This window comes from Macrotis lagotis, chromosome 1 (genome assembly GCF_037893015.1).
Source record: "Macrotis lagotis isolate mMagLag1 chromosome 1, bilby.v1.9.chrom.fasta, whole genome shotgun sequence".
NCBI lineage: Eukaryota > Metazoa > Chordata > Mammalia > Peramelemorphia > Peramelidae > Macrotis > Macrotis lagotis.
Genome location: NC_133658.1, coordinates 930,543,857 through 930,566,243, shown reverse-complemented (window position 1 = coordinate 930,566,243; position 22,387 = coordinate 930,543,857). Strand labels below are relative to the sequence as shown.

The window sequence follows — 22,387 nt, the reverse complement described above, 5'->3', positions numbered from 1 at the left end:
AGTGTGTGTCTTGGAGTTGTAGCTTTGGGTTTTTTTCTGGAAGCAATCTGTAAGTTTTTCCATTGGAATTTCATTTTCTATGTTTAGATGTTCTGGACAGTTCTCTATTACTTTCTTTCATTATAGTATTAAGGCTTTTTGGTCTTCTCATGGTCCTTTGGGAGTCTTATGATCTTTATCTTGCCTTCACACATCCTATCAATATTGGTTTTGCTTACATGGTGAGCATTATTTCCAGTATTCCTTTTTCCCCCTTCTACTTCTAGATTCTTTCACTTTTGTGTCTTTGATTCCTAATCTATTGTTTTCTCTTTAGTTTTATTGGAAAGCTTGCCATAGGAGGGTCAGTATTCTATTACTTTTGTTATGTAGGCCAGAAATTCTGCTCTTACAATTCTTGTTTCTTGTTTTAACCACTCAGGATTGGGATGCTGTGGCTCCATGTCCTCTTCAAAATCCTGAGGTTTCACTGTTTCTTTTTTCTGTGGCATTTATTCATAATGTCTGAACTCAGTTACAAGATCTGAAGGCCATAGTTCCTTCTGTTGTTACTATTTTCCTGTTGACTTGTCTGTTTATATTCAGAGTCCTTGAGATTTCTTCCTGGAATCTTTGGGGTTTTTTCTTTCGGTTCCCACCCCCCCCCATTCCATCCCCTTATCTTTCTTATTGTTTACTTTCAACTCTCTCTCTGCTCTACTTGTGGTTGTCTTGCAGGCTACATCTATAAGCATCTCAGCTTCCTTCCACTCTGGACAATTCACCAGCTCAGGTCTCTGCCCAAACTGATTTTGGGGTGGTCAGAATTGACTGGATACTAGGCTTTTTTTCCCTCAGGCTTGATGGAGTGATCCATAGACTTCCCTCTACATGGTATCCTATCCTGGTGATTCTTCCCAACCTTTCTTTTCCTGAGTTCTCCAACCTAGCACTACAAAGGCAGAGCCTGCTTTTCCTCCTTGGATAGATCAGAGCATTGCAGCACTAGTGCTTCTTGGTTGCAGCCTCCACCAGGCTTTTGCTTCTGAAGGAATGTGACTAAGCTGACTTGTTACTTACACTTAACTGTGGCCTCCATATTCTTGCTGGGGTCTCCATAGTATTGCACAAAAGAAGGGGAAACGGATGTGGGATGGGATTTGATGTAAGCTGTGTCATGTCCTTGTATAGACCAACTTCACTGGTAGTAATGTGGGAGGAAGGGAAGGAGTCTTGAGTGAGCCTAGGGGTATTGATGGTTAGTTTCTGGGTTTGGGGGAATGTTTTTATGTCATTTTAGATTATCATTGTCCTAGATCATGGAAACAGTTGAAGTAGCTTTATCTTTGGTGCATATTTTATTTTGGGGATGTTCTGAAAGGTTGGAGAAAATATCGAACCCATCATCTTAGTGCTCCTGTGACCTTGAAGTCATCCACAAACATTTTGTGTCTATTCCAGGCCCTTCCCCTAGTGCTGGCATTTCCCTCTTTGCCTCCTGAGCTGTGTAAGTATATGGCACCTGAGTCAGCATGAATGTCTTTGGTATTTCAGGAAGTAGTGACCTTCAGGGATGTGTTCTTGGACTTCACCTGGGATGAGTGGGGATGCCTGAGTGCTGCTCAGAGGGAGCTCTACAGAGATGTGATGCTGGAGAACTACAGGAACCTAGTCTCCCTGGGTAAGATTGCCTCCCTGTGGGAATTGGGGTCTGCCCTGGGGGAATCAGGGCTCATTGGTGTAAAGCCCAGACCTGTAGGACCTCTTCATTAGATCTGAATTCACCTTTGCTGGTCTTTTCTTGGCCAGGGATGCTCCTTAAGAGGCCCCTGTAGAGTGTTCCTTGAATGAGAGTTAAGTTTCTTCAAGGTGGGAAAGGGATACCAGACTTTCTCTACTAGTTTGTAAATTCGTAAAATTCTAGTAGGCTATTGGGGTGTCATCTACTAACAACCTTTCATTTTAAATGGAAGAAACTGACCCAAAAGTGGGGAAGTAATTGATGTAATGTCATCTGCAAGGGGATCTTAGAGCTGAGATTTCTGTAGTCCCAGTCTAGATTAATTTTTTTTAATGATATTTTTTGGGGGGTAGGGTCATCATTATTTTATTTGGGGGGGGGGTTTGCAAGGTAATGGGGTTAAGTGGCTTGCCCAAGGCCACACAGCTAGGTAATTATTAAGTGTCTGAGGCTGGATTTGAACTCAGGTACTCCTGACTCCAGGGCCGGTGCTGTATCCACTGTACCACCTAGCCGCCCCCCCAGGTTAATTTTTGATGGCAATCAGACAAACATACATGCATTTATCATGTGTCTACTGTGTGCTTAGAGGCAGGTATATAGAAAGAGGCAAAAGACAGCCCCAGCTCTCAAGGAGTTGATAGTCTAACAGGGAGACAATATTCAAATAAACATATACAAAGCAAGCTCTGTACAGATTAAATAGGAAATCATTAAAAGAAGGAAAGCACTAAAATTTTAAGAACAGCAAGGGAGGGTTTCCTGTAGAAGGTGGGCTTTGAGTTAGGAAACTAGGTCTGAGGAGAGGAGGAGGAACATTCCAGACCTGGGGATGACCAGAGACATGGTCAGAAGAGATAGTTTTCTTTGTGGAATAGCCAGGAGGCTATTACTGAGTTGAAGAATATATCAGGAAAGTAAGTTGTAAGACAAGGGGAAGGACAAGAAGGGCTTTGAAGGCCAAGCAGAGGTTCTGGTATTGGATCCTGGAGGCAATGGGAAGCCCCTGGAAGTTATAGGCTGGGGGTGTATGTGTGACATGATCAGACCCATACTTTAGGAATATTACATTAGTGACTGAATGAAAAGATGGATTAGAGAAGGGAAGGTCTTGAGGAAGGTAGACTCACAATTGTTGCAAGAGTCCAAGGATGAGATGAGGAGTCCTGCCCTAGTGTTGGGACAGTGTCAGAGGAGAGAAGGGGGGCATATGGCTCTGGGATGTGAGAGAAATTGAGGAATTCAAGGTGACTCCTAGGTTGTGATCCTAGGGACTAGGAGAAAGAAATGCAAACCACTCCAGTGTCTTTGAAAAAAAAATCCCAAATAGGTTCACAAAGAGTTGGACATGACTGAAAAATGACAGAAGGAGAGAACTGGAAATGTCAAGTTCAGAATGTCAGAAAGGCAGTTGAAGACGTGAGGTGGAGAGCAACGTGGAAATTGAGACAGGAAAAGTAGAGTAGAGAATGACAGTGAAATCCATGGATGCTGATGAAATCATTAAGTGAAGTAATGGGGAGGAAGAAGAGAAGACAGAACCCTGAGGGATACCTACAGTTAGAGCGTGTGGTCTGGAGGAAGATCCAGCGAAGAAGACAGAAGGAATGGTCATATTGGTAGGAGGAGAGCCGGGGAACAGCATGTTCAGAAAACCTAGAGAAAAGAAAAGATTCCAACTAATGGTATCAGAAGCTACAGAGTTCAAATAGAATGAGGATTAGGGAAAAGCCATTGATTTTGGTCACTAAGATCCTTAGTAACTTTGGAGAGAGCTATTTCAGTGAATCATAAGGTCAGATACCAGATTATAGTGGGAGGAGAGGAAGGAGAGTCATGTTTTGTAGATGGCCTTTTTGATGAATTTAACCAGGGCAGAAGAACTATAAATAGTTATTGGGGATGGAAGAATCAAATGATGTCTTTTTGAGGGGTAAATCATGGTCAGGAGTCAGGCCACCTTATCATAGGAGATAGGGCTAAAGGAGGAGAGAGGGGCAGAAGGCACGGAGTGATAGGTGAGGAAGATAGGGGTCACAGTGAATATATGAGGCAAGTTTTTCAACTGAGATTGAGGGAAAGGAAGCCAGCCATGGGAGGTTTGAGGAGAGATAAGATGGTTTGAAAGAGCTGCTGTGGAAATGGGGAATGGGGGATGATAAAGGAGGTAGAATAGAACTGCCTCACAGCAGTGAGAACTCAGGTGAGGTTATGGAACATAAATTTGGGGAGCCAAACTTCCTTAAGCACAGGTAGATGGAAGGAGTGGGAGAGGAATAGATTGAGGATGAAAGGAAGTATGTTATCTATGGAGTAGGCATTGTAGAAGGCATGCTTGATGGGTGGGAATGTTGGGATATGGGAATCAGAGGATGGAATGTGCAGTGAGTGGGATTGCATGATGATCTCTGGTATTCAGAAACACAATGCAGGTTCTGGATTTCCTGGATCTCATCCGTCCAAGGTTCCTCAGAGGCTGCCAGAATCATTTTGTATTTGTACAAACTAAGACCCAGGGATGGGGTGGTTTCCTGGGATTTTGGAGCAAGTACTGGCTGACTCATTGTGAGGACTGTTCCAGAGGAACTGTGTGCTTCTGAGGGGAACATAGATCCAGTTAGGTAGGAAAGGATCTGTTTTTGTGATACTCAGGATTACAGAGCCCGAGCCCTCTGGTCCTCGTCTCAGGCTCTACTTGCACCATACCTTGCCTCTCTCCTTCCTGAGCCTCTTCCACCTTCAGCACATGCAGAGCTATCTTATTTTCTCCCCCATAAGCAGGGCTTCCTGGTCCCAAGCCAGGCCTCATCTCCTGGTTGGAAGGAGAGGAAGAACCACATCCATGTGATTCACTGGGACATGCTGTAAGAAGCTCCTCTTTGTCTGAAGTAGAAAATGCTAGAAGTCAACTGGGAGCCAGTGAATGGAGCAGCCCAGCTGGTCTTTTACGTATGACCATCTTTGAAGCATTGGATGGAGAAGGTAGGTGTGTGGAGCGGAAGGGGATAAAGATGACTGCTAGTGCTCAAAGTCCAAAGTGTATGCAAGCCTGGAGCATATTACTTTCTGTGCTCATATGGCCATGTTGAGGAGACTCCCTCCCACAGGCTGAACAGGGTCATGAAAGTAGGAGTCTCCTTTCCCCACAGTTCAGCAAAGCAGGTCTTTCTTTCCCATCCTTATGGACTCAGAATCAAGGGATAGAAAGAGCAGGGTCCAGCATTTGGCATGGCAGACAGGGAAGACAAAGCATAGATTTGATGATTCTCTAGAGCTGTTCCCTCAGGAAAGGGATGCCTTCTAGGGTGACCTCCAAGACTTATCTGCCTTGAAAAAAGCCTGCTCTGGACTATTTAGAAAAAAAAAAGGAAAAGATAAACCAATATTGATCAAAAACTATCACAGCAGATGGCCCAGGCCTTCTTTCAGGAGTGATTGAATCCCCACTGCTAGCACTAACCAAGCCACATTATTGAAGTACTCTGTGATCCCATTCCCATTCCTTCTGAGCCCTTCTGACAAACATATTCCCTTGTAAGGGCTGAAATAACCTCTTACCACATCAGCTTTGCGTGCACCCCATGGATCCATAATTCTGCAGAGATGTAAGGGTTTTACCAGATCCTTCCATGGTCACAGTGCCAATGCTATCCAGAGCCCTTTGCGCTAATGCTAAGCTTCTAGAAGGACAACAAAATATATGACCCAGAATCGAGCCTGATGAATTCACACACCTAAAAGTGATTTTCTCAGCTTCCTATCCTGGACTCTGAAGTTATGGAAGTCCTTAAGAGTTTATTTTTCAGGGGCAGCTAGGTGGCACAGTGGATAGAGCACCAGCTCTGGAGTTAGGAGAACCTGACTTCAAATCCAGCCTCAGACACTTAATAATTACTTAGCTGTGTGGCCTTGGGCAAACCACTTAACCTCATTTGCCTTGCAAAAAACCAAAAACCTAAAAAAAAAATATCCAGCCCTTGACACTTAATACTTACTTGACTGTGTGACCTTGTGAGCAAGTCACTTAACCCCATTGCCTTGACAAAAAAAAAAAAGAGTCCATTCTTCATGTAGAGCAGGATAGGCCCTCTGGAGAGGGTCTGCCCGAATACACACTCAAGCTCACAAGATGGACTTACTTCAGGAAGTCCTTCACTTCTCTGAGCTTCCTTTCTCCATTTATCAAATGAAAAGGATGTGACCAAATGGTGCTTTCCAATCTGACATTTGATGATTGCTATCCTATTTCTTTTCAATGATCCAAGTTTGAAAACTGGATAACATTCCTAGAATTACATTTTGTAAAATGTAAAAGTGTAAAAAAGGTGTTAAAAAAAAAAAAGGGGGTTGACGAGGTTGAAATCCCAAGGAGATATGGTTTCTCTCCAGGAGAGGAATCAGGTAGAAGGCTTCTGGATTCAAGGTGGCAAGTTAAAATGAGAGTAAGCTTTGCACAGGACTTAATATATATTCTCTAGAACTAGCTTTCTAACCCTCTTCATTCAACATTTGTTTCCATTTTGTTTCAGCTTGGGATACTAAACTCAAGAATCAGGAGTCAACTGAAAAGCAAAATGGAGGATCAGAAGAGACATTAGTGGGAAAATTCCCTAAATATGTTCTCAGAAACAAAGTCTTTGTGGGTCATTCAAACCAAGAGATCAAGTTACGGAAGCAAATGCAAAGCCTGGAAGGAGAGATTCCAAGTGATCTCATTTCCCAGCAAAGTGATTTCAGGCAGTTGATTTTGGACAAGAAAATTCGTGATGGGCATCAAGATCGTGAATGTTTTGACATTAGCAAAAAATTCCATAGGAACATTTGTCAGTCCAAGAGGTCATGCAGTGAGAATGAAGGTGAGGACCTCCTTGACCTGATTCGACCCCCAAGTCTGTGTAGGGTGGAGCAATCCTGGGATTGTGAGGAATTTGAAAAGACTTTCAGCCAAACTGCAGGGATGATCCAACAACAGAGAATTCATACTGGAGAGAAAACTGAAGAATCTAAGAAGTGTGGGCAGAACTTCCAGGCATTCTCTCACCTTAACCAAGACCAGAGAATTCACACTGGAGAGAAACTTTATACATGTAAGGACTGTGGAAAGTCCTTTATCCAATATTCATACCTTACTAATCATGAAAAGATGCATGATGGAGAGAGACCTTATGAATGTAAGGAATGTGGAAAGACATTCAACTGGAAGTCTTACCTCATTGGACACCAGAGAATTCACACCGGAGAAAAACCTTATGAATGTAAGGGGTGTGGGAAAGCCTTCAGCCATAGCTCAGCCCTTATTGCACATCAGAGAGTTCATACTGAAGAGAAGCCCTATAAATGTAAGGAATGTGGAAAAACCTTCAAATGGAAGTCAGGTCTCAACCAACATCAGAGAATTCATACTGGAGAGAAACCATATCAATGTAAGGATTGTGGGAAGGCTTTCAACTGGAAGACACCCCTCATCCAACATCAGAGAATTCATACTGGAGAAAAGCCTTATAAATGTGGTGAATGTGGAAAGGCCTTCAGCCAAAACTCAGCTCTTATTGTACATAAGAATATTCATACTGGAGAGAAACCTTTCCAATGTAAGGAATGTGGGAAGGCTTTCCACTTGAATTCACACCTCATTCAACACCAGAGAATTCACACTGGAGAAAAGCCCTATGAATGTAAGGAATGTGGGAAAGCCTTTGGCCAAAGTTCATCCCTTATTATACACCAGAGAATGCACACTGGAGAGAAACCTTATCAGTGTAAGGACTGTGGGAAGGCCTTCAGTAGGAGCTCATCTCTTTTTGAACACCATAGAGTTCATACAGGAGAGAGGCCTTTTAAATGTAAGGAATGTGGAAAATCTTTTAATAGGAATTCATATCTCATTCAACATCAGCATTCTCACTGAACAGAGATCCTACAACAATGAGAAAACATGGACATAGTTGTATGGTACAACGCAGACAGCAGATCCAAAAGTACAATATACTGGACCATAGCAGTATGTTGTAATTGTATCTTGGCCCTTGGCCCTCTGGCCCTCCCCCTCCTGCCCCTTCACAGCACCAACTAACTAGAATAACAGTAGTAGGAAGGGAGGTTACAAAAAGGAACCTAGAAGTCACTTACAGACTTTCCCATACATTATGGGACCATAGCAATTACTTACAAAATATCTCTTGAATTAGGAGAGAATAGGAGCCACTGGCAACTGCCATCTAAGTTAACTGAGACCACATCCTAAGACAGTGCTCTAAATTAGGGGAGGTCAGTTAGGTCTTACTGAAAGAGCCCTTGGATCCTGCTATTGCCTATGCTTTGCAAGTCTAGACCCCAGCTTAAGACCAACAGACCCCCAACAAATGGAATACTAATGTACTAACCCTAAAGTGTTACTGATCATTTTGAGATGGTGCAGATATGCTAATGAACCAAGACAAAGGGGGCATGCATAAGAGTTAGTCCTTCCCCCACCCCCATCACTAAAATCCCATAAAAATGAGATCTCCACATTTCTACTCCCTACTCCACCCGCTGCTGGTCCATGCTGTCCAAGTGTTTCCAGCTGCAATCCACAGTTGCAGAAGTGATCTGTGTCCTTCTACCTCCCCATTTTCTTGCCCCCTCTTCCTCCCTCCCATTATCACTTCATCCCGTGTTCCCTTGCCATCTTCCTCTGTGCCTTATTAAAATGTGGTTGAGGCATTAGTCCCTGCTTGCTGCCATTGTGAGCTTTCCTGGTGGGTATCCAACAAACTCGACTTGCCTCTATGATGGCTCCTCTTTCCTTTAAGGTAGTAAACTAGAAGGTCCAGGACTGGAGAATATGCTGCTTTTAGCTGTACCTACATAAATAAGTATGGTGCAGTGATTGAGTGAAGGGGGCAGATGAACCTCAAGTCCCTTCTTAAGAAGATAATTCCCTATAAATTCACAAAGCCATATAAATTCCATACATCATTCCATATAATTTCATATAAAATAATTTAATACTTCAAGCAGCATTTACAAATATAGAACTATAGGACAACAAAAGATGTGAAGAACAACCAACTATGTAGGTTCTGGACTTTTGAAATTAAATGTTCATCCTTCCTTTTTGCTAATAAATGGTAAATATAAAAATTAGAAAAATGACATTGTATTTGCCAATTAACCACTATCACTTGTTAAAGAGATTCTACTCTTACCTTTTGCAGAATGGGAGGGAAAATTCTTGGGAAAGATCTCTCATGTCAAAAGTAAATATCAGTTTATCAATACTGGGAAACTTTCAGCTTCAACTCATCTTTTGTTGAAGATCAGTTCATTAAATGTGAACAATAGGGAATGTAGGAAATCTTTCTAGAGCAGAAATAAGAGCCTAGAGAATCACATGGAAAAACAGACCCTAGACATATGCATGTGGGAAACAAGCCATTGCCATTTACTGTCTTAGTTTGTGCTGAGGAGAAACCCTGTAGTCCGACTGGAGGTTGTGAATCCTCAAAGCCTCCTCGGATCCCTAGCCTGGGTTTTAGACTTGGTGTCACTTTCTGTGAGGCCTCAGAAAAGTCATTTCACAGTGTGTCTTGGTTTTCTCCAGCTATCATGTGTGACAATGTAATCATAAATCATCATGAACATCATCTTTGTATAAAAACAAAGTCACGAGAGATTTGGTTAAGGGAGAAATTCAGAAAAAATTTTGGAAGGCAGATAGCACTTTGAGCTTGTTGGATTGATTGTGGAAAAGATCCATGAGAGCTTGAAGGATGAGAAAGCCTTCTGAAAGGCAGAGGTGAGGGGGCAGTATTCCTGTAGAGACGGACTCTACAATTCCACAGAAGAATGAGAGCATGCCGCAGTAAAGGAAGCCCTGACTGGAATGAGGATATGGGGTGAATTAAGGGAAATAATATTGATAACAAATAACAGAAAGGAAAGTTGGAGCCAAAGCATGGGGAATCTTGAATACCAGGCTAAGGAGTGTTTATGAGCAGGGCACCATGTCACTGAATCCAGGGCTTGTCGACATGCAGTTCCTCACACACAAGGAGGCTATTGAGGGAAACATGTTGGCATGTAATGGAAGTTCCTAGGAGGGATTTAAGGCATGCACAGATATTCTGTAACCACATATGGTTCCCTAGCCATAATTGGAGCAGCATTCAAAAGACATTAGCCAACCAGTGCCTCAACCCCACTTCTCTCAGGTTGCTAGTGACTCCCTGTCCCAGTCTTTCAAAGGTCCAAGCTTCCAGTCTCAGTTGAAACAGGACAATCCTGAGAATCCATGAAACTAAAGCCCATATTGGCAAGCCCCATGTGGGCCTCCTCTATAGTTGTTCACTCATTTTAGTCGTATTTGACTCTTCATGGTGCTATTTGGGATTTTCTTGACAAAGATACTAGATTGGTCTGCATTTTGTTCTCCAGCTCATTTTTACAAGTGGCAACTTTTTTTTACCGAGGGAAACGCGGTTAAGTGAACTTGCCCAGGGGCAGAGAGTTAGTGTCTGAGTCCAGATTTGAACTCAAGAAGGTGAATCTTCCTGGCTCTAGGCCCAGCCTCTATCCACTGAGCCACCTAGCTAGCCTCCTGTAAGGAGGGCCAAAAATCTCTTTTCAGCTTCCTTTCTCTTCTCTCACATGAATTCGCAAAAAAAGAATTAGCCTAATAGAAAGAGCTAGAGCACCAGTCATCTGGAGCCTTTGAACAGTCCCCAATCATATCTGTGCAACCACAGTCTATTAAGGGATTCTCACTTGCCCCACAGTTAGATATAAATCAATTACAGTGTGTGTCATCCAGATTTCTTCAGGGAGCCTCCATTACATATGAATTTGCTGGGAACAGAAGGAGAAGAAGGAGTCAAAGATGACTGAAATTTTTAACTTTGGTTTCTGAGGTGATGATGCCACCCACAAAAATAAGGAAGTTGGGAGGAGAGGCAGAATTGGGGAAGAAGATGGGTTCCATTTTGAACAGGCTGGTTTAGGGCCAATAGGACATCCTTGTGAAGTTCAGCAGGCAGTTGGTAACCTGGGACTGAGGTTTAGGGGACATCAATTAGTGCTAGATATATAGACTTGGGAATCATTGATGTAGTAATGACCATTGGGTCTTTTGGAGTAGAGAGAACCACTAACAGTATGAAGAACAAGATAAATACATAGAATAGAATTTAAAAGGACCACCATATTTAGACCCAGCCTACACCTTTAAATATGCTCATTAAATCCACACATTAATTCACAATCTACTTAAATCATAAACACAAATCTAGAGAGGTGATTTTTTTTAAAAAAAATTGTAAATTTTGTCTGATCATTCCTATTCCTTGTTCAGTCATGACATCACCTAATTTTAGTCATGAAAGACACTTCCTTATGTTTTCCAATTATTTTAATGATAGAGTCTCTTGGTCACCTGCATTGAGAGATTATTGTATATGATACAGATCTGAACCTATTTGCTGCTGAATGGTTTCCATTTTGCCCAGAAGTTGATGTCCAGGAGTCATCTTCCTCTCTTCCTTCTATAGTCTGTTTCTTGGGTTCATGCTATTTATTGCATGGCTAGATTCCTTTACCTCTTTTAATTTTTTTTTTTGGTTTTGCTAGGTAATGGGGTTAAGTGACTTGCCCAAGGTCATACAGCTAGGTAATTATTAAGTGTCTGAGGCTGGATTTGAACTCAGGTCTTCCTGACTCCAAGGCCACTGTGCCAGCAAGCTGCCCCTGATTCCTTTACTTCTGGTACTTGCTTGTCTTACCTGCTTTTCTATTTCTAACCAGAACAAAATGGTATTGATAGTGATTTATAATGTAGTGTGCAGCCTGGCTGTGCTAATCCTCCTTCATTCCTACTCTGTTTTATTTCATTGTTTTTCCTGACATTTTAGACTTTTTGTTTTTTTAATTGTATTTTTCCTATTTTTATGCAGCGACTCCTTAACTATTACTAAGTCTTTACATATATCATTTTTATTATTTTGGCACAATAAATTGGTCTTTATTTGTTTTCCTCAACATGGTGAGACAAAGTTGTAGGAAACATTCCCTCTGGTCTGGCCTGGGGAAGGCAATATACTCCTCAAAGGGGGCTGCAGACTTGGACATGGACAGAAATACACACACAAAATATTCCCAAGTGGGTGGGACAGACATTAAAATTTTCTTTTTTTCAAATACCAGAATGATATGAGCCTAAAGAAGGATCCAGAAATGCCAGATATTGTTATTCCAGAAAGCTTGTCCTAGAGTGGCCTCTTATCTGTGGTGGGCCCTGGGGTGTTCCAGAGAGAAGGATCTAAAGCTAGACCAGCTAGTACAGTACTGGAACCAGTTCAAGATGGCTCTGAGAACCAGCTGTTAAATTTTGGTGCATTTACATTACATTTACCATAAAAAATCTGGCCCTGATTTATTTGTTGCTTTTGTGACTTAATAAAGTGATGGGAAAATATAAATAATGCAGATTAAATTTAATAGTGTGCATTCGGAGGTAAGCAGCATGGTGTGGTGGATAGAGTACTGACCCTAAAATCAGGAGGATCTGAGTTCAACTCCAGTCTCAGACAGTTTGACATTAGCTGTATGACCCTGGGCAAGTCACTTAATTCCAATTGTCTCACAATATATAAAAATAAAGATGGTTCCTAAAATTTTTTTAAGTATATATAATTTTTTTTCCTCAGAGAGCTGATTGTTAAACATTCTCCTGAATTCTTCTTGTGTGTTTGGGGTGGGGCCATCACTTGCTATATTTTTCTTTGAAATAGTGGATCTTCTGGTTGATCTGGAAACGAGAACATTGTTGAGGCTTGGTTGACTATTTCATCAGAATTGAGACAGTGCGTAAGCCTTTTAACTGAGTTGGTTTTCAGGGGGCCTTGAGTTATTTTGGCCCCCAGCTAAATAACACAAATAACTCCTCTCTCAGAGGAGGCCAGATGCAAGGTCTCCCAGCAACTGCCTGTCTCCATTCTACCTGACTTGAGTCAGTCAACAAGCCTACCCCTACCTAAAATTCATGGGTGATGCAGAGAAAGGCAAAACCACCTCCTTGCCCTCAGGAGATCATCTCTAAGGAAGAAGACCATCCTGACCATGCAAGATATGTGCAACATGGGTGGGAAGTGATCTCAGTGTCTCTGCAGGTTTCCCTCTGAGCCTGTTGAGGTACTCTTGTCACACACACCCCATTTCCACATCTCAGATGCCCTGTCTTGCTCCAAATCCTTCCAGGCTACAGGGTTCTCTAGACTGTTCCCGGCAGATGTCTCTCATGATTCCCAAACAGACTCTGCCCCTTCCTTCTGTGGTCTTGGGGCACCTGGCTCATTGAATCCCAGATTCTCAAAGCCATGAATGACCTAAGATCCCTCTCCAGTCTTCCTGTTAAGTGGTCATCATGTATGTGGCCAGACCCCCTCCAGTGACAAGGAGCTCACTACTCATTCTTTTTGGGGGATCTTTAGCTAGTCCCTTAGATCCTTGGACCTCGCTTATCTTCTCTGGAACATAAAGGACTTGATTCACTGATATCTAAGGTTTGAAATGCCTTTTTACTCTCTTACTTCAATCCAACAGTTGGCAAAGGGGACAGAGAGAAAAAATGCCCACAGCTGACAAATGGCAAGTTTTGTATTTGTTCCCGGAGGTGATAAGGAGCCCCTGAAGACAACTGAATGAGAAAGTGACTTGACTGGACTTCTGTTATAGGAAATTCTCCTTGGTGACTGAATGGAGGATGGATTGAAGTGGGAAGGGACTGGAGACAGGGAGACCCCAGCAGCTCCTGTCATAGACATTGGAGGATATCGGGACCTGAACTGGGTGGGGGCAGCATCAGAGGAAATCAGTCCCCAGTTCACAGTCTTCTTTCATCCCTAATACAGGCTGTCCCAATACAAGGAAACACACAGATATCTTCTAGTAAACCCTGTTTTCACTCCCAAATCCCTTGCCTTTGTCTTATTACCAGCCATATCTTGCTAACCCTTAACACTGGGCTACCCCTACCACCCACCTCCTCTGCTGCCACTTTTTGCCCAATAGCACTGAGAAAATCATGGGACTAAGTAAAGTGAGCCCTTTCCATAAGGACCTGCTCCAATCTCAGTTGAGCCATCACAGGGACACAGAAATTCTCTGCTCCTTTGCCTGCCCCTGCTGGCATCCTCTCTTTCAAAAAGAGGGTCACAAGGGGCAACTAGGTAGTTCAATGGATGGAGTACTGGCCCTGGAGTCAGAAGGACCTGAGTTTGGATTTGACCTCAGACACTTAATAATTACTTCACTGTGTGACGTTGTGAAAGTCACTTAACCCCATTGCCTTGCAAATATTTTTTTAAAAACTACATATAAAAGAGCCTACTTTGCTGAGCTTGTCAACATGGTCATTGCCACAAGCTCCTTCTTCTCTACTGTATACCTATGAGCCCCATTCTGGCATTCCCTGATCTCTCTTCTTTGTCCCAGAATCTGAGCAAGTAGAAGCCCTTCTCATCACCTCTCCCCATGAGCTCTAGTTCCCATCCATTTGTCCCTGCCTGGTTTGGTCCATCCCCACCTTCTATTGCCTGGTTTGATCTTCCAGTGTTTTCTCTCTTATTTGATCTCTTCAGATCCAGGTTACCTTCCCAGAGGTCACCTTGTTAGCTGACTTTTCCTATCTCTTACAAGGAAGGCTTAAGGCAAGAATTGGGGGACAGATATTAGGAAATTCCTAGCATACAAATAACACATATCATTGTTTCTGATAAGATGACTACATTTACAGATGACATAAAGATCAGCCATAGGGGTCATTCCAAGTTGGGATCAACCCCTGGCAGAATTTTTCACTCACTAGAATCACAGTTCTCTGACTACATAAAGGATACCAGGTCACTCTCTACAATGGGTCACCAACTGAGTAAGAACTAGAATATTCCAGGGCCAAAGCCAGTAGCAGCTATGTAGCTAGAGCAGAGCAGGAGCTCCGTGCTAGCTTCTAGTTCAGTCTGAAGCCTACAATCAAATAACCAGGACAGAAATCCCAAAGAATGACCAAAGCGGAGCCTTCAGGTCTCTTCCTGTGAAACAGCAGTTTGTCAACTGTGATGGAGGCTAAGAACAGCAGCATCTACTGGAACTTCCAACGCAGGACAAACCTGCTTGAACCCAAGTCTAAGGCAGGAACTTAATAAACTCAGAGGCAGGGAACAAACCTTATCCTGGTCATATCACTTTAGGAGCATGGAAAGTTTGTAGAACCCCAGCCTGGGCTGTCTCTGAGACCCTGAAATAAATAATACTTAATACACTCCCCAAAGCAGAGGGACCTGAGAGAAAAGCTGAGCCCAGACATAGTGCTCAGAAGGGCGCAGGGGCTAGTCCTAACATAAGGTCCAGATACAAGAAGTAGGTTGAAAAGAATGAATAAACAAAGAATCCCACCATAGAGAACCACTGGGATGACATCTTCAAAGCATCTGCAAGGAGAGTCTAAATAGATACCATAACTTGGGCACAGACTGAACCACAATACCCAAAACCCAAAAGGCAAGAGTTTAAGGGAGAGGGGGAAGAATGAGCCCCAAATGATACTGATTAGAGAGGGAGGAAATGAAACAAAGGGTGGGAGGACTGTCTACCTGCCTCAAGTCTCTCCCCACTCCATTTGGCCACTAAAGAGTAATTTGGGAGCAACTAGGTGACGGAGTGGATAAAGCACTGGCCCTGGAGTCAGGAGGACCCCAAATCTGGTCTCAGACACTTAATACTCTCTTAGCTGTGTGACCTTGGGCAAGTCACTTAACTCCATTGCCTTGCAAAAACCTAAAAAAAAGTAATCTGACCTTATCAACTCTCAGCTCAATAAACTCCAGGGACTCTCTATTATCTGCAAATAGAAAATCTCCTCCTACCTGAAGTTCAAAGCTTCTCCTAAGCTAATACCCTCACTTTCTAGTCTCCTCACCCATTTTCACAGGTTGTCCCCCAAACCTGGAATGCTCTCTCTCCTTATCACCATTCCCTGACTTCCCCCTTTCATTCAGGGCTCAGTACTACATCCAGGGTCATCGCCAGTCGTGCTGACTTTTATTCTGCTCTTGGACTTCAGTGATTCAGAAAGAATGGGAACTGATGACTTTGCACACCTCTGCCTCACTTAATTTACATGCAAGTCAAAATATCACCCATAATGTCATTGGTTTTCTTGGGCAATAAAGGAAGAACAATAACTCATACAGCTATCACGTGAATCCAGGCTTTCCTCATCTCTCACCCAGACTATTATAATACTCTCCTAAATTAGATAAAACATTCATTAGGCACTTTCTAGGGGTCAGCAAGCTTGACTTCCAATTCTTACATAAATTTAGAACATTATTGGTGTCATGGTGACCAAACACCTAAGCCATGAAAGAGGTGACCATTAAGAATCAGGGTCCGGGTTTTTCCAGCCTCAGGTAGCTCTTCCAGGCTCCCAGTCAGGGCAGAGGTGAACAGGGAACCAGGGTAGGACATTTCTCAGGAGCCCCAGGATTCTTCTTGCCCTGATGTCCCATGATACCTTTCTTAAGATACACTCTCAAAGGGCCCAACTCAGATGTGTGGGACTCAGAAATATTTAAGCAGTTTGGGTCCTAGGGATTGAGGGGGCAAAAAAGGGCCCAGCAACATGGCAATCACACAATTGTAATTTTAGGAAAAGGGGAATGCTCTCAATTCGGGAATTTGAGGCAAGACAGAGGCAAGCAATAATTCACATAGATAACTGGGGAACATAAGCCATCAAGACAAACTCTAAGATGATAAATTCAACAAGCAAACAGGTATTTCAAAGTCTGTCTGAACTCAGAGGATACTAACAGAATTCCTTTGATTCTCTAAAAAAAGAAAACTGGGTTATAACTGAAGGAAATAGCCTTGAGGCCTGCTCTCTAGTGTAAAGATAATAGGGCGTTTACTTACGGAATCCTGGTGTTGGATTTTCCAGTAAGTCATGATGGACTGTCCACTCCTTCAGACGCAGGATAGTATTTGTTAAAAAACCAAACCCAAGAGCAGTCAAAGCTCTAGGCACACGACTAGTCACTGCAGAGTGGCTGGCAGCAGTCAATATGAACAGCCAGGAACTTTCCCTGCTCATCCAAAATGCAGGTGGCATCCAGTGCTCGTTCCAAGGCCGCGGTGACTAGGGCTGAGGTGGGTGGGTTTCATCTCCCTTTATCCCTGTACCTGTCTGGTATCTGTATTCTTCTCCTCAACCTCCAGGACTAAGGTCTGTTCTGGATTTTTCCTTTTTTTTTCATTTCTGGCTCTCTCAAAGGTCTAACTCATATCCACTACACTGAGTATGACTCAGTTCCCTACCCCCAACCCACCCCAAATCCAGAATTCAATCAGTGGCTATGGCCACCCCTGGGAAAGAGATAGAACCAGTCTGAAATACAACTTTTACTATTTTAGCCTCATCCTCAGTCCCTTCTAGTTAAAATGTTTTTTAATTTCATTTAAGGCAATGGGGTTAGGTGACTTGGCCACGATCACACAGTTAAGCAATTATTAAGTGTCTGAGGCCAAATTTGAACTCAGATCCTCCTGACTCCAGGGCCAGTGCTCTATCCACTGCACCACCCTTCTAGTTAAAATTTAGTGACTTTTGCAACTACATCAGGGCATCAATGAGTCCCTTATTCTACATCTATTTCCATTTTGCATCTCTTGGTACTTAAAAAAAAAGTTCTGTCAGCTGAGGCAGTTCTTAGGAAGCAAATTTCCCCTCTCATTGTTTCCCAATTTAACAATCTTACCTAAGCCATCACACTCACCTGAGAAAATAGGACATTTCTTTTGTTACGCCAACAATGCCAGTAGAAAGAACGAGACCACAATCCAAAGTGGATGCTGCTCTATGACAACAACCAGGGAAGCGCTAGAAGGCACCTTCCCCACTGTAAAGGTGGGAAACGCTGGAGCCCAAACTGTCTGAAATGCCAGACTTCTTCCAGGTGACCACTGGGTTATCTGAACCCTAATCTCCCCTTCTTTATAGTCCGTGTAAGGAGCGGCTCTGTGGGAGGGATTGAGGGGAGGGGAGGGATATACAGCAAGGTGTAAGTGATATAAAAGTAAAAATATCAATAAGAATGACTCTAAAAACAAAATTCCCCCCAGCCTCAAAGCAATAAAGTCTTTAAATAAAGGAAAGACAAAACCAACAAGCATCCCTCACCCTCCACCCCAAGGGGGAAAGCCCATAGGATTGCTTCATTCGGTACATCATTTTTCACCCGTTGGTACTGATTGACCTACATAAAGATCCCAAATAAACTGCCACTGTTTCAGTGTCAGCGGCAATACCACCAATTTTGGTGTAGGGGCCTCTAGCTAAAGCACTCAATCTCTACTCATTTTGCCTTTCCACTGGCCATCCCATTATCTAGAATGAATTCCCTCCTCACCTGTGCTTAGAGTCCTTCCCTTCCTTTAGGATCCAGCTCAAGCCCTATCTTCTATATGAAGTCTTGCTCATCCAAATGCCCCTCCTCCCAAACTGCTTTGTTTAAAATTTAACTATTTTTAGGAATATTTGTATTAATTTACTTTATACACACACACTCACACATATTAAACATAGACTTATTTTCTCCGTTAGGATATCAGCTCCTAATGACAAGGGATTGTTTCAATCTCTGAATCTTCCACACTTCAAAAAGAATCTGACACACAGGGCTTAACAAATGCTGCTTGACATTGTCCTTTCAGAGCATCCACTGCATTAACATCTTCCCCTTCTGTTCCAATCAGTTTGTCTTTTCAGTCTTTCAAATTTCCTTCTTTAATTTTGAAAATAAATGCAATCACACTGAGACTCTTAGAGTAATTTTATTCTCACTTCTGGGGATCTAGCTGCTGTTGCTGAGACATTGTGGCCTTCTCCATTTCTTGTTTCCAAACCTTTCCTGCCCTGTACCTGGAATGCATTCCCCGCCGCCTCACTTCTGCCTCTTAGAATTCCTGTTTCAATCAAAACTCAGATCATATCCCACCTATTAGAGAAAGTCATCCCTGATCCCTCCAGCTATGGGTGCTCTGCCTGTCCCAGCTCTAGTTCCATCGTGGTTATTTTGTATCCATTTTGCAAACATATGCACCTATATATTATCTTCTTTCCCTGCACCATCCCTGGTTCGAATGTAACTTTCTTTTTCTTTTTTTTTAGGTTTTAGCAAGGCAAACGGGCTTAAGTGGCTTGCCCAAGGCCACACAGCTAGGTAATTATTAAGTATCTGAGGCTGGATTTGAACTCAGGTACTCCTGACTCCAGGGCTGGTGCTCTACCCACTGTGCCACCTAGTGGCCTCTAGAATGTAACTATCTCAATGGCAGAGAGATTTCAGTCTTTCTCCAACTCCTAGTACTGTGCCTGGCCCACTGTATGCAATTAATAAATAAATAAATACTGGATAATTGATTCTTCTGGAATTGTCACTTTAGGCCATGCCATTTAGCTCCTTTTTTATTTACTCATTTCTTCAGTCTCTTTGCTGGATTTTAGATTTTCTCTTTGAATACTTTTTTTCCTTTTTCCTTCTTTATTTTTCTTTTCATTTATTTGCAGCATTTCTTGTGGTGCTGAGGTCATGAAAAACAGGGTTTAAGACATGACCATTCACATTTCCCTTACATTTTTAAGACTTGTAGAAATTCTCTTCAGGATGTGTTCACTGATATTAAAATAGGTAGAGATTTTTTCCAGTCAAGGTTAGAGTTTGGTGATACTCGATGAGACTTCCCCTTCGAGAAGCTGAACACTTTCACCAGCACAAGATGAATCGTCTGGCTGGAGCCTTCACACATTCACGTCATCCCTAGTTTTTCCTAGTGTGAATTCTCTGATATGGAAGACTTGAGTCCTAAAGGAATTTCCATATACTTCACTTCCATGAGGTCTCCAGTATGAATTTTTTACAGTGAATAGGGCTGTAACATATATGAATACACTTTCAATTTACTTATATTCATAAGATTTTATTCCTTTATGAATTTTTTCATGATTATAAAGGGCTGAACAGTTGCTGAAAACTTTCTCACATTCCTTACATTTATAAGGTTTCTCTCCAGTATGAATTCTCTGATGTTGAATGAGGTATGACCTCTTCCTAAATGCTGTCCCACATTCCTTACAATGATAAGGTTTCTCACCAGTGTGAATTCTTTGATGTTGAATAAGGACTGAGTTCTGTCTGAAGGCCTTCCCACATTCCCTACATTTATATGGTTTTTCTCCAGTGTGAATTAGCTGGTGTGAAATAAGGTCTGATCTTCGGATGAAGGCCTTCCCACATCTGATACACTCATAGGGTTTTTCTCCAGTGTGAATTCTCTGATGGTGAACAAGAACTGAGTACTGCCTGAAGACCTTTCCACATTCTTTGCATTGAAAAGGTTTTTCTTCAGTATGGATTCTCTGGTGCTGAATAAGGACTGAGTTCTGCCTAAAGGACTTCCCACATTCCTTGCATTGATAGGGTTTCTCTTCAGTATGAACCTTTCTGTGTTGAATAAAGACAGAGTTCTGCCTGAAGGCCTTCCCACATTCCCTGCATTTGTAAGGTTTCTCTCCAGTGTGAATTCGCTGGTGTTGAATGAGATGGGACCTCTGCCTGAATGCTGTCCCACATTCCTTACATTGATAAGGTTTCTCTCCAGTGTGAATTCTCTGGTGTATAGCAAGGTATGATTTTTGACTGAAAATAGTCCCACAGTCCTTACATTGGTATGATTTCTCTTCAGTATGAACTCCCTGGTGTTGAGTAAGGCCTGAATTGTGCCTGAAGGCCTTTCCACATTCCTGACATTTGTAAGGCTTCTCTCCTGTGTGAATGTTCTGATGCGCGATGAGGGTTAGGCTCCGGCTAAAGGCTTTCCCACATCTAGAACATTCATAAGGTTTCTCTCCAGTATGAATTTTCTGGTGTCGAGTCAGATGTGATTTACAATTGAAAGCCTTCCCACATCCTTTACACTGATAAGGTTTCTCCTCAGCATGAATGCTCTGATGTTGCACAAGGACTGAGTTCTGCCTAAAGGCTTTCCCACATTCCCTACATTTATAAGGTTTCTCTCCAGTGTGAATTCTCTGGTGATGAATGAGGTGTGATCTTTGCCTAAATGCTGCCCTGCATTCCTTACACTGATAAGGTCTTTCTCCAGTGTGAATTCTCTGGTGTTTAGTAAGGTATGACCTCTGGCTGAAGGCTATCCCACAATCATTACATGAATAAGGCTTTTCTCCAGTGTGAATTCTCTGGTGTTTAGTAAGGTATGACCTCTGGCTGAAGGCAGTCCCACATTCCTTACATGGGTAAGGTTTCTCTCCAGCATGAATTCTCTGATGCTGTTTGAGATGTGATTTCTGCCTAAAAGCTGCTCCACATTCCTTACATGGATAAGGTCTCTCTCCTGTATGAATTTTTTGATGCTTAGTAAGATATGACTTTTGGCTAAAGGCTGTCCCACATTCCTTACATAGATAAGGTTTCTCTCCAGTGTGAATTCTCTGATGTTTTGTAAGGTATGACCTTTGCCTAAAGGCTGCTCCACATTCTTTACACTGATAAGGTTTCTCTCCAGTATGAATACTTTGATGCTTAGTAAGGTATGACTTCTGGCTGAAGGCTGTCCCACATTCCTCACACTGATAAGGTTTCTCTCCAGAGTGAATGTTTTGATGTTGAACAAGGACCGAGTTATGTCTGAAGGCCTTCCCACATGCCTCACATTTATAAGGTTTTTCATTACTATGAAGTCTCTGGTGTTGAACAAGGGGTGAGCTTTGCCTAATGGCCTTCCTACATTCCTTATATTCAAAGGATTTGCCTCCAGAATGGATTCTTTCATGATTAATAAGGTATGAATAATTGGTGAAGATCTTTTCACAGTCCTTACATTTATAAGGCTTTTCTTCAACATGCATTATCTGGCCTTGAGTAGAGTAGAAGTTCTCCCTGGTTTTCTCAGTCTCCTTACTTTGGTAAGATTCCTCCCCAGCAGGAATTATTTTATGTTGAATAACATGCACATCCTGACTGAAAGTCTTCTCAAATTCCTCACAATCATAAGGCTTGTCTTGCGTATTTACTCTTTGATGTTGAAGAAGGACTGTGAGATTTCTGAACTGATTATTAGTCCATGATCTCTTGAGCCCACAGATGCTCTGACTGAAACTTTTCCCAATATCAGTATAGTCATGGCCTATTTGCAAACTGGGAATTTTACTGTGGAAGAAAGCCAATTTCTTGAAATGACTTTCCAGGGTGAAAAATTTCATTGGAGTTTCCTCTGGAACACTTCCCATTTGCTTCTCTTGAGCAGGATCTCCCACAAATATGGACCCATGGAGAACATCTTCAGGAAGTCTTTCCCCCAAAGTCTCTGGTGATTTTACTTCTTGATTTTGAGGTGACTCCTGGTTCTTAAGTTTAGAATCCCAAGCTGAAATAAATTAGGATAGATACAAATTGAAATTGAATGAACTAAAAGGCCAGAATCATAAATCTCCTAGCCCAGAGAGCACCAGAAGCCAGAAAGCATTAAAGGGGGCACAGCATCCAAAGCTACGGTGGTGATGATTCCTTGGCAGTCTCCTGGTCATATCACAATTGGAGCTGTGTGTTCAACTGG

General features: G+C 42.4%; 2 protein-coding genes across 12 annotated transcripts in view; one reads left to right on the top strand and one right to left on the bottom strand.

Annotated features, from left to right (window-relative positions):
• The window catches only part of LOC141512228 (uncharacterized), a 46,378-nt gene extending 36,181 nt beyond the window's left edge, over positions 1–10,197 (top strand). For 3 of the 5 annotated variants that reach the window (XM_074221058.1, XM_074221055.1, XM_074221065.1), the window contains exons 3-5: positions 1,534–1,660; positions 4,499–4,702; positions 6,250–10,197. In XM_074221058.1, coding sequence (XP_074077159.1) covers positions 1,534–1,660; positions 4,499–4,702; positions 6,250–7,628 — 1,710 coding nt within the window. In that variant the 3' untranslated portion in view covers positions 7,629–10,197. The remainder of the gene's footprint in view (positions 1–1,533; positions 1,661–4,498; positions 4,703–6,249) is intronic. The other 2 variants (XM_074221061.1, XM_074221071.1) reach the window with 2 other exon arrangements.
• The window catches only part of LOC141511889 (uncharacterized), a 33,908-nt gene continuing 12,158 nt past the window's right edge, over positions 638–22,387 (bottom strand). For 3 of the 7 annotated variants that reach the window (XM_074220888.1, XM_074220885.1, XM_074220894.1), the window contains one exon: positions 638–22,198. In XM_074220888.1, coding sequence (XP_074076989.1) covers positions 19,713–22,198 — 2,486 coding nt within the window. In that variant the 3' untranslated portion in view covers positions 638–19,712. The remainder of the gene's footprint in view (positions 22,199–22,387) is intronic. The other 4 variants (XR_012475430.1, XR_012475432.1, XR_012475431.1 and 1 more) reach the window with 4 other exon arrangements.